The sequence below is a fragment of the Balaenoptera ricei genome, chromosome 15, assembly GCF_028023285.1.
Source record: "Balaenoptera ricei isolate mBalRic1 chromosome 15, mBalRic1.hap2, whole genome shotgun sequence".
NCBI classification, from domain to species: domain Eukaryota; kingdom Metazoa; phylum Chordata; class Mammalia; order Artiodactyla; family Balaenopteridae; genus Balaenoptera; species Balaenoptera ricei.
The window spans coordinates 59,621,736-59,635,697 of record NC_082653.1 but is presented as its reverse complement, the minus strand read 5'-3'; the positions used below and the strand labels follow the sequence as shown (position 1 = coordinate 59,635,697).

Sequence of the window (13,962 nt, the reverse complement as noted above, 5' to 3'; positions counted from 1 at the left end):
GCCTGCTTCCAGTGAAGCAACAGGCACTGGGGCCGCCAGGCCCCATGAGTGGATCGGTCTCTGCCAAGGACGAAGCCTTGAAACAGCCAATGGGGCACTTTCACCTCCCCCAAAGCGTTATCTGTTGCAAAGAGCAATCTAGCTACCATAAGACCTTTTATTTTTATTATGATTATTACTCAAGCAATAGATGGTCATTGTAGAAGACAGACGAAGAAAATAAAAGCAAAAAGAAATCAAAGTCTCCTAGTCCCACCACTAACAGATAATATTACGTTATTTCCACGTCTCCCTATAGTCACGTCTAAAAGGCAGGTGCTACATATCTATCCATCTAATCACATATGCTTTTAAAAAAAATAAGGACAGGATCAATTTTGCTTCTTTTACATAATTTTGGATAATTATTCCTCATTATGCTTTAATAAGATGTTTAGTAAATATTTACAGCAAATACACATTGTAAAGCCTAATAGTATAATGAGTACCCATGAATCTACCTCCCATGAGACCTAGAACATTTATACACAATGTTTTGCAACCCCTCCCCTGCACTTAGTAAGATACTGTGTTCATTTTCCTTCAGCAGGATCTTTAATGCACTTCACTTTTTAAACCTTTAGTTTAAAAAATATCTAAGTAATACATGCAGATGGATTTAAAAATCGAATAGTACTGATGAGCTGATAATAAAACGCAGCAGCTCCTGGCCCCGCCTCCCCAACCCCTGCCCACTCTCCAGAGGAAGCGGTTTTCAACTCTTTTAGGTGTTTCTGTGGATAGTTCCTCCTGTATTTCTAGAAAATCTACAAGGACCTCTATTTTGCGACTGAGCCATTTTAGATGTTACATAATGACCTCCTTTTATTGTGTTCCCTCCACCCTTCCCCACCCAGCAGTCATCAGCAACTGGCGTTGACATTATAACCATTCGCTGCAGAGCCCCAGGGAGGACCAGGAGTTCACTTCCTTCCTTGTATAACTTTCTGTTCTTTCTGGAGTTGTGTCTCATTATGTCTCATATCCATGACTATCCATATCTATATGGGTCCTTATCCTCCCAAACGACCCGTCAGATCTGCCATCCACCTCGCCTTGCTTCTTTCCCAATATGGAAGCTGATATTTCCGCCCCCCCCTTTCTCTCTCTCTCTCGCCCTCTGCCCCCAGGAGACCTCCTTCCTGAGTCCCTTCATCGTCCTGACCCCATCTAGGTGCGCCTCTTACCAGATCTGTGCGAAGCTGTCACCCTGGGGCAGTGGTTCTCAACTGATACAATTTTTCCTTAAGGGAGACGTCTGGCAGCGTCTGGAAGCATTTTTGGTCTTCACAATTGGAAAAGGGAGGCTACTGGCATCCAGGGGGTGGAGGCCAGGGATGCTGCTGAACACCCTACAATGCACAGGACGCCCCACACAAAGAATTGCCTAGTTCAAAAGGTCAATAGTGCAGAGTTTGAGAAATCCTGTTCTGGAACTTCTATTCATCACCAACTTAATTTTTTTTTTTTTTAACAGATTTACTGAAATATAATTCACATACCAAAAACTTCACCCAAAGTACACAATTTAATGTGTTTTAGTATATTCATTTCCCCCCCCCACACCCCTCCTCCAGCCCTAGGAACCTACTAATCTACTGTTTCTATGGATTTGCCTATTCTGGGCATTTCATATAAGTGGAATCATATACTAGGTGGTCCCTTGCATCCTTTCACTGAGCATAATGCTTTCAAGGTTCATCCATGGTATATGTGTCAGTACTTCATTCCTTTTTATCGCCAAATACTATTCCACTGCACGCAAATACCATATTTTGTTTATCCATTCACCAGTGGCAGATCATCTTCATCTTTTTACCAGCTGCCTAGCACCCCATCTATGGATGTACTGGATTCACTTACCCTATTCCCCTCTGGGAGGTATCTGAGTTGTTTCCAACTTTCTACTGTTATGAAAAGTGGAAAGATGGGCAGAACCTTTCAGAGTATGGAAGTCCATATTCCGCGGACACATAGGTGGGTAAGTTTTGTTCTAGTGCTTATTTTTTCTCTACAAAAATGGAATTCTCCCCTAAGCACTCTGTCTACCTAACAGGCACCCTGGGGGATCACTTACTCCTCATCCGTCTGCACACAGTTATCGAGTTCGATCACATGGCTCCCGATGAACCAGACCAAATTGGAGAAGTAAGGGACAGCAGTTTTATCTCTGATATAGTGCAGCATGGCCTGGTTATCCACTGAGAAAATCCACAAAAGAAGAGGGGAAAAAAAGTCAAGCTACCAAATATAACTTGGGGGATATAAACAACAACAACAACAACAAAACCACAATGAAAAAGCCCTCTACTATAATCTGAATCTTTTCTGTCTTTCCTGGAAATACTTAAAAATGGTTACCTTATGCAGAAAACTATACTCATCAAGGTAGTTCTTACGTTATTTTTGTAATTAATAAAATCAATTAATAAAGGTAGACATTAATAGTGCTTTAGGAAGCCTACTTATCAGCAGTGCATTTAGCTAGACTACAGTGAAAACTACACCATTCTCAAGCAAGTTTCCTGTATTTGCATGTAAGGATAAGTTAAGAAAGCAGAAAACCAGAAGTTATTAACTTACATGACACTGGAATAAGGAACACGGGAATCGTCATTGAAGGAAAGGCAAAAAACAGACCACAGTTAACAGGGTTAGGAACTGGGAGGGTGAGACAGTAGCTCAGAGGGGCAGAGAGCTAGGGCAGGAGGCATCTAGACAGAAAGACACAGGTTAGAAGAGAGCAGAGAGAGCAGAGAGCAGAGAGCCTGAGGCGGCCAGACTCGGGGTCAGACCAGGTCGCAAACTCAGAAGCCCGCAGGCTGGCCAACAACAACTTGGTGAGCGAAGCCAGCCGGCCCAGTGGGTGAACGGGGGAGCGCAGGCCGTGACCCCAAAGCGGGCAGCTGCTTCTCAGCGTCAGCTCACCACTGCCCTGCAGGACTGTGGGCCCAAGCAGCCACACCTACATTTTCAAGTCAGAAATCCAGACTGTTACCCAAGCTCTCCCAAGTTTGAAATATTGACAACTATACTTTTTTTTCCAAAAAATATCGAAGCCAATGAAAACCTGTCTGAGAGCTGGATTTGGCCCTCAGGTCCTCAGTTTGCGACCCCCGGATGGGCCCCTCTGGGCTCTTAGAAGGCTCTCCAATTTAAAGCAACCCCAGAACCAGGCTGGAGTGAGTCCCCGAGGAGCTCCCGCCCCCTCCCAATTAGAAGTCATCTCAATTAATAACATCAAAACTCATGAAGGTCAAAACATTGGTCCCTGAGAAAATGGGGTCCCAGCTCCAGGGTGGTGACTACACGGGAAATAACCCCGGTGTTAGGCAGAGTGGCCGTAGCCTTGGAGGTCAATTCCAGGTCGGCAAACTCGTGTCCAGCCAGCCTTTGTGCTAGTGCGGGCAGGGAGCCACGGAAGGGCTTTCTCCTGGAGGCAATGATTTGGGCATTAAGTACTTCTTGGGAGAAAGGAGGAATTTATTGTTGGGCTTTGTAGCCGGTTGAGAATGCAATACTGCCCCCTGCTGTTTGCGACAAGAAATGCTCTCATACATTATTTAAAGATAACATACCCCCTGGCTATACTGAAGTATATTTTACAGGCCAAAGGCAAGAATTTAACTCTCACGTTTCAAAGACAGCTTTGCCTTACCTAATTATCACATGGCCGCTCCGAGTCCCACATGTACCTCTTTTAGGACATGCATGACTTCTGTGTATCAGCAATGAGTAGGGCTTTAACATGCAGAACTAAGTGTGCATAGAGAAGGTGGTGGCACACAGATTTATGTAAGGGGGTAGCTAACTGTTCAATGATGACAACCTTTCATGAGACAGGCAGCCCCAGCTACAATAAATGAGCTCTCTGTTACCACCAGAGAATTGTTTGTACGGACTCAGGAAAGCCAGCACTAGCGGTCAAGTTAGAAACCCCATGAGGCATGAGCTCATAAGGAACCTTACCTTTGTAGACGTTTAAAGTTATGGTTCTTACAGCAATTCTAACCATACTTTCGGGGTGATTGAAAAATTTGATGGCTTCTGTGTACAGGGCGAAGTCATTAGTGTGCTAAAACACAAGAAGTACCGAAAATGAGTTACAGACCCATAAGACAGGCTGGCCCCTACCCCAGCTTTCTGAATCCTATCAGAGACTTCAGTAAAAGACCAAAAAAAAAAAAAAAAAAGGTACCCACGTGAACCTTAAGCCAGTGGTTCATTCCCAGTGGGGAATGTGGGGAGGGTTGGGAAGGTGAGACCGTGGAAGAAACAGAAGCGGGTCTAGGAAATGCCAGGCCTGGGTTCATGATCTTTCCTACCACTTCTTAGCTGTGTGATGTAATATTTCTAAGCCTCCGATTCTTCATCTATAAAATGAGGATAATAATTCCCACTTCATGGTTGCTGGGATTAAATGAGATTATTTCAGGTACAGTGATTACCCTGGCACCTGATACCTAACGAGCACTTGGTAGTAATGCTAGTTGTTATTATTAGATGCCGCTTCTACTAATAAAAGGCAAATGCAAAGTCTGACTACATTCAGAACCTATAATATATATTTCCCTATTTGGAAACACTAAAAGTGTAAACATTATCATGGAAAAGGAGGGTCTCGGGAATCTTCTGCCATTAAAAAGGGGTCATCAGAACAGATCAAAACAGTTCAGAACCAAAGAACTCCACTGATGGAGCCCTAAGGAAAAGGCACACAGGATCCGGGCTACAGCACGCTGTGACGCACTCTGCTGCCCTCTTCTGGCCAGTTTTCCACATGGCTCCGGATCAGACTGGAGGGCACCCCCAGGCAGTGAGGGGCGGGGAAGAGGGAACCCATGACCTTCAGTGAGGTGACACCTGTCTAATGAAGGCAACGCCACTTTGAGCACTAGAAGCAGATGTGCACATCACAGGTGGTAGCTACTGCACTGGTCCACAGAAAAGGAAACTAAGTCCACCTCAAAAATCAGCCTCCTACCACTCCTCTGGGGATCAGCAGGATACTCTTCCAGAAGCATCACTCGGGCCCCAGAATCCCTACATTCTGCCCTCCCCACCAGGTGCACAGAAGCCCAGCTGCACCCGAGTGGGGGAAGAATGGGCCTCCCTCTCTGGTCTGAACTTTGCAGGTGGGTTTTCTTCTGCCCAGGAGAGCCTCTGGGAGAACGCGAACCGCACCCCTCTGGTCTCTGGGCACATTTAGTGAGCACCAACTGTGGGCCAGGCACTGGGCCGCACAATGTCCATCTTCCAAAGTGCCCCACACCTTGTGACTGGCAGCTAGTACTTCTCCCCTTTGAGGCCAGCTCTTGCCACTACAAATCTAGACAAAGAAAGTCAAGGTGCAGGCTGCTGTTGCCACATCCCATGGAGACAGCTAGATGAATTTTGCCCAAACTCAGAGGAAATGTTTGGGACTATGGTCTGACTTCCAGTACAGGCTGTGCAGCACGTGTGACCACTGATCAGAAGACACCTGTCATGCAGACAGCACGTGGCCTCCAAGACGGCCCAATGACCCTCTCCTCCTGAAGTCACAACTTGTGCGTCCTCTCACGCTAAGTCAGGGCTGGCCTGTGCGGCCTAAAGAATACAGTGGAAGTGATGGCATGTGGCTTCCGAGGCCGAGTCCTGAAAGGCATTACCGTTTGCCTTGGTCTCTTAGGATCGTTTGTTCTACGGGAAGCCAGCTGCCGTGCCGTGAGGACACTCAAGCAGACCCTGGAGGAGCCTGTGTAACCAAGGCCTGCCGCCAATGGATAGCACCGAATGGTCAGCCATGTGAGCAAGCCACCTTGGAAGCAGATCCCCCAACCCTAACCCAGCCTTCAGATGACTGCAGCCTCATGAGAGACTGAGCCAGAACTGCCCTGCCAGCGCTGCTCCCCAATGTCAGACACACTGTGAGAGAAATGTGACAGAATTCTGACCTGCAAGACAGGAAAGGAAGTCTGCTGGGAGGCTTCTGGGAAAGAAGTTTTTTGGAAAGTTAGAAGGGGACACAAGAAGGGATGTGATCTCATCAGGCTTTTCGGCAGTGGCATGTAAGTATGTGATGTTTGGAGCTCCTGCGGCCATCCTGAGACCATGAGGGGTTGAGCCTCAAGACAGATGCCAACTGTATGGTCAGCAGAGTAGGAAGATGGAAAAGCTTGGGTCACTGATGAAGTGGTCGAGCCGCAGGATGAGCCAGCCCCAGGACAGCCAGCATCTGTACCTTTTGGAACGTGAGATAAATTGACCTGATTGTTCAAGCTCCTCTTCATTGTGAGAACAACAGCTATTTATTTATTTAAATTGTTAGTGATTCTCTCAAGGAATACCAGGGATTTTAGCTTATAAGGAATGGCAATGGCTACAGTTTTAGGGAGCCAGGTACATACTAGTTGCTTTGAAGACATCAGCTCATTTAATTCAACCCCTGGAAAACCCTCCAAGGTAGAAACTATCATCCCCATTTCTCAGACGAGGAAACTGAGGCTCAGAGGACTGGGACTTCTCTAAGGTCACACAGCAGGGAAGTGGCAAAGCTGGGCCTGACTGGAGTTCCTGTTTTGCCAACAGAGGGACACGACCCCAAGTTAATTTCTGGGCACTTCTCCCTACCAAGAGTATCATGCTCTAAGGTAGTGCAAATTGCATTTTACATTAAAAACAGAAAAGGTAGCTTGTTAAATAAAAAAAAAAAATTAAAGCATGCCAAGGTCAAACAGTGTTGCTATGAAAATGAGGAAACAGTGAATGCATAAGTGCTTTGTAAACAGAGGTCACCCAGACCAAAGGGGCTGCTCTGATTGGCTAGCTTTCCACCCAAATGTGCCCCTCTGCAATTACTTACCTCATTGTAAAAGAAATGGACCGTGTGGTTGTTGAGTTTTAACGAAAGCGTTTTCAGGAACGATATATAATATGCCATAATCTCCTCATCAGAAAAGTCAAACTTATGGACAATGATAGAATTTACATAGTTATTAGAGAGCAAATAATCTAGAGGGAGAAAAAAAAAAAAACACAAAAGAAAACAGGTTAGTTAATTCATGCTGGAGGAAAGGCAAGCAGAGAAAGTCCAGGAACAAGCAGATGACCAAGAGAATGTATCAGTACTTGAACCAGTCAAGCTAATAGGGAGCAGCTTAACCTTTAACCAGCAAAGAAATCAGCCACCATGTGTAGTCACTAGAAAGTTCAAGAGCAATGCCAGAGAAAAGCCGGGTCACCCTGCCTCCCACACCACAGAAAAGAACACTTGAGCATTTCCTTTCGTTGTTGGCAAAGTTCAACAAGAGAGCCGGGGGGTGGGGCAGACGAGCTGGTATTTGGGTATTTTCACAAACCACCCACGGATGAGGGTAAGCTGCACTGTATCTTATAAAAGCTGGCCCCATTTTGCCATCAAAAGTCACACTGCCACCCTCGAATGCCACAGAGGGCTCCACGTGGTTTTTTCCTTCCTATAAGGCAACATGATTTCATAAAGGCCACTTGAGGCTGAACCTCCACTACCTGCCCAGCACCAGGCTGACTGCTTTACATTATCATTCACTGTCATGACGATGCTGCAGAGTGGGCCTTGTTTTCCTCGTTTTGCAGATGAGTAAAAACTAAGGCTAATTAACCTGCCCGAGGACACAGAGACAGTAGGTCAGAGATGGAATTCAAACTCAGGTCCGATGCCCTGTGTTAATACCACGCACTAATGGGGGCCAAGGATGAAAACTGGATGACGAGGCCCTGTGGGCACTGGAGCCACAGGAGAGCAGCCACCCCTGCTAAGCTCCCAGGGCCTAGCCCCTGCAGAAGTGCAGGCCCAGCATGGTGAGAGCTTCCAACTGTGCAGAGGAAGCTGGAAAACACAGATCATAATGCTGTATCTTGGATGTTGAAATGTCAGCCACTAGATCAACTCGTTCTGAAAGCTGTGCTGGCCAGTGAAAACGGGTCTACAGACCCACTGCGACCCATGGGTCCACTGTCTGCAATCCTGGCCTTGGGCCCTGGCCAGACACGTTATCCTCTGAGTCCTTACCAGCTACCCTGCGAAGCCAGTGCTGCCATGCCCACTGTCTGCCTTTCGGGCTGCCAGCCTGTGGGCTCTGTACCATCCCAGCTGCCTCCCCACAGACGGGGAAAGGCAGGACGTGATCCACACCTGTACCATGGGCAGACGCGGTGAGGCAGGGGGAGCAGGGTGGGGCAGAGCCTTGCTTCTCAAAGTCTGGTCGTGGGACCGGCAGCACAGGAGCTTGTCAGACGTGCGGAGGCTTGGGCCCCAGCCCTGACCTCCCACTCAGATCTCTGGGAGGGCCCAGCACTCCGTGTGTTAAGAAGTCCTGCAGGGCTTCCTGTCACGCTCATATCTCAGAGGCACTGGGTTCAAAGGTAAACTTGGACCCACACTGCCTCTGCCACTTCCTAGCTGGGTGACCTTGGGCAAGACACTTACCTGCCCCACTCCCCAGCTTCCCTGTCTGAAAACAGGAATAAGAAGACCTTCCTGGTGGGGCGTTGTGAGGACTAAAGGAGATAATGCGCAAAAAGCACTGAGGACAGTGAGGAGCACAGAGGGGGCACCCGATCCCATGAGCTGCCACCCCGCATCTTCTCACGAAAGCTTGGAGATTCCTAACCTCCACCGCCAGTCCTCCGGTCACCGTGACTGTTGTTCTTGGGGGGAACAGAAATAAACCAGTAAGTTTTATTTGGTGCCAAAGAGGTACCTAACTTAGGCCAGTCACAGTATACTGAAAAGGCTAGAATCACCAAACACAACACAAAGAGCCATCCAGGAGCACGGGGCATGAGAGGGGCTGCAGCGTGGTCCTTAGAACACAGTCTCAGAGCAGGCTTTGCAGGTAGGACATCATGTCTGTAGTTTTCAAAATCTCCTAACTATAACAATTCCTGAGGTCAATCTTGGGTCCCACATTAAGAGAGGAGGCAGTAAATCTGAAGTGGGGTCCTAAGAATTTTAATATGTTTAAAAATGAGGTTACATGCACTACACAAAACCTGTGGGATGCAGCAAAAGCAGTCCTAAGAAGGAAGTTCATAGCAATACAGCCCTTCCTCAAAAAACAAGAAAAATCTCAAAAAAAAAATACAAACAAAAACCAACGTAACCTACCACCTAAAAGAAAAAGAAGAAAAAACAAAACCTGAAGTCAGCAGAAGGAAGGAAATAATAAAGATCAGAGAGGAAATAAATAAAAGAGAGATAAAGAGAACAATAGAAAAAAAATCAATAAAACCAAGAGCTAGTTTTTTGAAAGGATAAACAGAATCAACAAACCTCTGGCTAGGCTCACCAAGAAGAAAAGAGAGAGAACCCAAATAAGCAAAATAAGAAATGAAAGAAGAGAAATAACAACCGATACTGCAGAAAAACAAAAAAACATAAGAGAATACTGTGAAGAGTTATATGCCAACAAAATGGACAACCTAGAAGAAATGGACAAGTTTCTAGAAACATACAGCCCACCAAAACTGAATCAAGAAGAAATAGATAATTTGAACAGACCGATCACTAGAAGTGAAATAAAATCTGTAATTAAACAAACAAACAAAAAAACAAAAAAAACCTCCCTGCAAACAAAGGTCCAGGACCAGACGGCTTCACTGGGGAATTCTACCAAACATAAAAAGAACTTACAGTGATCCTTCTCAAACTCTTCCAAAAGACTGTAGAGAAGGGAACATTCCCAAAGTCATTCTATGATGCCACCATGACCCTGATACCAAAATCAGACAAAGACGCTAACAAAAAAGAAAATTACAGGCCAGTGTCTTTGATGAATATAGATGCAAAAATCCTCAACAAACCGAATCCAACAACATATAAAAAAGATCATACACCATGATCAAGTTGGATTCATCCCAGGGTCACAAGGATGATTCAACACATGCAAATCAATCACTGTGATATACCACATCAACAAAAGAAAAGACAAAAGCCACGTAATCATCTCAATAGATGCGGAAAAAGCGTTTGATAAAAGTCAACATCCATTCATGATAAAAACTCTCACCAAAGTGGGTATAGAGGGAACATATCTCAACATAATTAAAGCCATTTATGACAAACCCACAGCCAACATGATACTCAATGGTGAAAAGCTGAAAGTCTTCCCACTAAATTCTAGAACAAGACAAGGATGCCCACTCTCACCACTTCTATTCAACATAGTATTGGAAGTCTTAGCCACAACAATCAGACAAGAAAAAGAAATAAAAGGCATCCAAATTGGAAAGGAAGAAGTAAAATTGTCATTATATGCAGACGACATGATACTCTCTATAGAAAACCATGAAGACTCCACACAAAAACTATTAAAACTGATAAACGGACTCAGCAAGGTAGCAGGATACAAGATTAACATACAGAAATCTGTTGCATTTCTTTACACTAAAATATCAGAAGGAGAAAGTTAAAAAAAAAAAAAAAGACAATCACTTTTAAAATCATGTCAAAAAAAAATAAAATACCTAGGAATAAACCTGACCAAGGAGATGAAAGACTTATATGCTGAGAACTATAAAACATTGAGAAAGGAAACTGAAGATGCTTTAAAGAAATGGAAAGATATCCCATGCTCTTGGACTGGAAGAATTAGTATTGTTGAAATGGCCATACTACCCAAGGCAATCTATAGATTTAATGTGATCCCTATCAAATTACCCACAACATCTTTCACAGAACTAAAACAAATAATCCTAAAATTTATATGGAACTACAAAAGACCCAGAATTGCCAAAGTAATCCTCAGGGAAAAGAACAAAGCTGGAGGCATAACCCTCCCAGACTTCAGACAATACTACAAAGCTACAGTAATCAAAACAGTGTGGTACTGGCACAAAAACAGACATATGGATCAATGGAACAGAATAGAGATCCCAGAAATAAACTCACACACAACTACAGTCAATTAATCTTCAACAAAGGAGGCAAGAAATACAATGGAGAAAAGACAGTCTCTTCAGCAAGTGGTGTTGAGAAAGCTGGACAGCTGCATGTAAATCAGTGAAGTTAGAAAATATACAAAAATATACAAAATAATATACAAAAATAAACTCAAAATGGCTTAAACACTTAAATATAAGACATGACACCATAAAACTCCTAGAAGAGATCATAGGCAAAACATTCTCTGACATAAATCTGACATAAATCGTACCAGTGTTTTCTTAGGTCAGTCTTTCAAAGCAATAGAAATAAAAGCAAAAATAAACAAATGGGACCTAACCAAACTCATAAGCTTTTGCACAGCAGAAGAAACCATAAACAAAATGAAAAGACAACCTATGGAATGGGAGAAAATATTTGCAAACAGTGTGACCAACAAGGGCTTAATTTCCAAAATATACAAACAGCTCACACAGCTCAATATCAAAAAAACAAACAACCGAATCAAAAATTGGGCAGAAGACCTAAATAGACATTTCTCCAAAGAAGACATACAGATGGCCAACAGCCACATGAAAAGATGCTCAACGTTGCTAATTAGAGAAATGCAAATCAAAACTACAATGAGGTATCACCTCACTCCAGTCAGAATGGCAATCATCAAAAAGTCTACAAATAACAAATGCTGGAGAAGGTGTGGAGAAAAGGGAACCCTCCTACACTGTTGGTGGGAATGTATATTGGTGCAGCTACTATGGAGAACAGTATGGAGGTTCTTTAACAAACTAAAAATAGAACTAGCATATGACCCAGAAATTCCACTCCTGGGCAGCATATATCTGGAAAAGATGAAAACTCTAATTCAAAAAGACACATGCACCCCAATGTTCACAGCAGCACTATTTACAAAAGCCAAGACATGGAAGCAACCTAAGTGTCCATCAACAGATGAATGGGTAAAGATGATGTGATATGTATATATATATATACACATACACACACATACACACACACACACACACACACACACACACACACAGGAATATTACTCACCCATAAAAAAGAATGAAATACTGCCATTTGTAGCAACAAGGATGGACCTAGAGATTTTCATACTAAGTGAATTAAGTCACACAGAGAAAGACAAATATCCTATGATATCACTTATATGTGGAATCTAAAAAAATGATACAAATGAACTTATTTACAAAATAGAAACAGACTCACAGACATAGAAAACAAACTTATGGTTACCAAAGGGGAAAGGGGGGTGGGGGGAGGGATAAATTAGGAGCTTGAGATTAACAGATACACACTACTATATATAAAATAAACAACAAAGACCTACTGTATAGCACAGGGAACTATATTTAATATCTTGTAAAAAAAATGAGGTTACGTATATCATAAATCTAAGTGTATAGCTTGATATATGTGAAAATGTACATATATATGAATCTTAAGTACTCGTACCTGTGTGAGTATATATATATACATATATATACACGCACACATCTCACAAACCTTAGGTGTCCAGCTTGATGAATTTTTGCAAATAAATACACCACCCAGATCAGGCACAGTGCATTTCCAGCTCCCCGAAAGGTCCCTCACACCCCTGCCCCGTCAATACTCTCTTCCCAAAGACAGCCCCTAGCCTAACTTCCAGCACCACTGACTCGCTTTGCCTGATCTTGAACTTCATATACATGGACTCATACAGGACGCTGCCTCTGGCGTCTGGCCTCTTTCACTCATCACCACATCCCAGTTATCCATGTTGCTGCATGTGTGCTAGCAGTGCATTCCTTTTTTTTTCCTTTCTGCTATATAGTATTCTGTTCTTTGAACAGTCCACAATCTACCCACCCAGAATCCACACCTGTAACAACCAGCCAGGTGATGCTGATGCCTCGAGCACTTCTTTTCATTCTGTCTTGCCAGCTGTGGTTGGCTGGGGATGAATGGGCTTGCCGGAGAAGGAATGTTAGCCCCACTGTGACTGGTTAGTGGCTGCCGGGCCACCAGGGGCACAGACGCCTATGCTGGCAGCTTGAGATGTGCAACCTCGGGCTTCTCGGCTGCACTCTTGAGGTGGAAGAGCCACACGCTCCCATCCTTCCCCAGCAGGGACTTTTCCAGGGCCTCCACGACATGACTCTGTGGTCGGTGAGGCCACCATGGGGGTGGCGGAGGTGCCTCTATTAATCGACTGGGATTTTTCTACTACTCCCTCACTGTGTGGCCAGCTTTCTGTGGTATCCTTTTATAATAAACCCAGGAGTCTACAAGTAATCTCAGGCTCTCAGGCCTTCTGTCACTTAGGTCACCAAACCCAACAGGCAACAGGTGCACTCGTGAAATGGCTGCTTGTAATAATGAAAATACGGAAACCACCTAAACGCCCATGGTCACGTTAAGTAAGTTATGGCCCAGCAAGATGCAGCTCTTAAACCAAACAAGGTAGGGATACATGAACGGACAATATGAAAAATCTAAGATACGCTAGTAAGTTGGGAAAAATAAAACAAACAGCAAAATGGTATGTGTCCACTGAACTCTTAGGGTGAGATTCTATAGAACTTTTGCTTCCTACAGTTTTTTAATGTTTGATTTTTGTTGTTGTTGTTGTTTTATAATAAGGACATTTTCTCTCTATAATTAGAAAATAAAAATAAAAGCAAATCTCACCCATCCTTCTCACCCCCATACATCCAAGTTCTGTAAAATGGGAGTAATTTCTGCTGCTTTGGCAGGGCTTATGAAAGCACTCTGATGAATTCCCTGTAAGGCCAGCAGCATCTGCCTGGGTTTTCTTATAGCACAGCACCCTTTTTAGTCCTAGTACAAGAAAGGCCATGTGATCCAGAAAGCCCAGAATTTTCAACCGCCTCTTCAATCCAGTAGCCCTGGGGTTAGCTGGGTTATCAGAGACATAAATCATACCAGTGTTTTCTTAGGTCAGTTTGGGGGAATGCTGGATTTCATGGTAAAACTCTAACTGGACACTTCCACCT

The 13,962-nt window shown here is 44.1% G+C and overlaps 1 protein-coding gene across 4 annotated transcripts in view; it reads right to left on the bottom strand.

The window, feature by feature from the left end:
- Nucleotides 1-13,962, bottom strand: part of CLEC16A (C-type lectin domain containing 16A) — a 209,345-nt gene that overhangs the window by 176,994 nt on the left and 18,389 nt on the right. For all 4 annotated transcript variants that reach the window (XM_059898662.1, XM_059898664.1, XM_059898663.1 and 1 more), the window contains exons 4-6: nucleotides 6,884-7,032; nucleotides 4,009-4,114; nucleotides 2,117-2,240 (exon numbers count right to left, since the gene is read on the bottom strand). In XM_059898662.1, coding sequence (XP_059754645.1) covers nucleotides 2,117-2,240; nucleotides 4,009-4,114; nucleotides 6,884-7,032 — 379 coding nt within the window. The remainder of the gene's footprint in view (nucleotides 1-2,116; nucleotides 2,241-4,008; nucleotides 4,115-6,883; nucleotides 7,033-13,962) is intronic.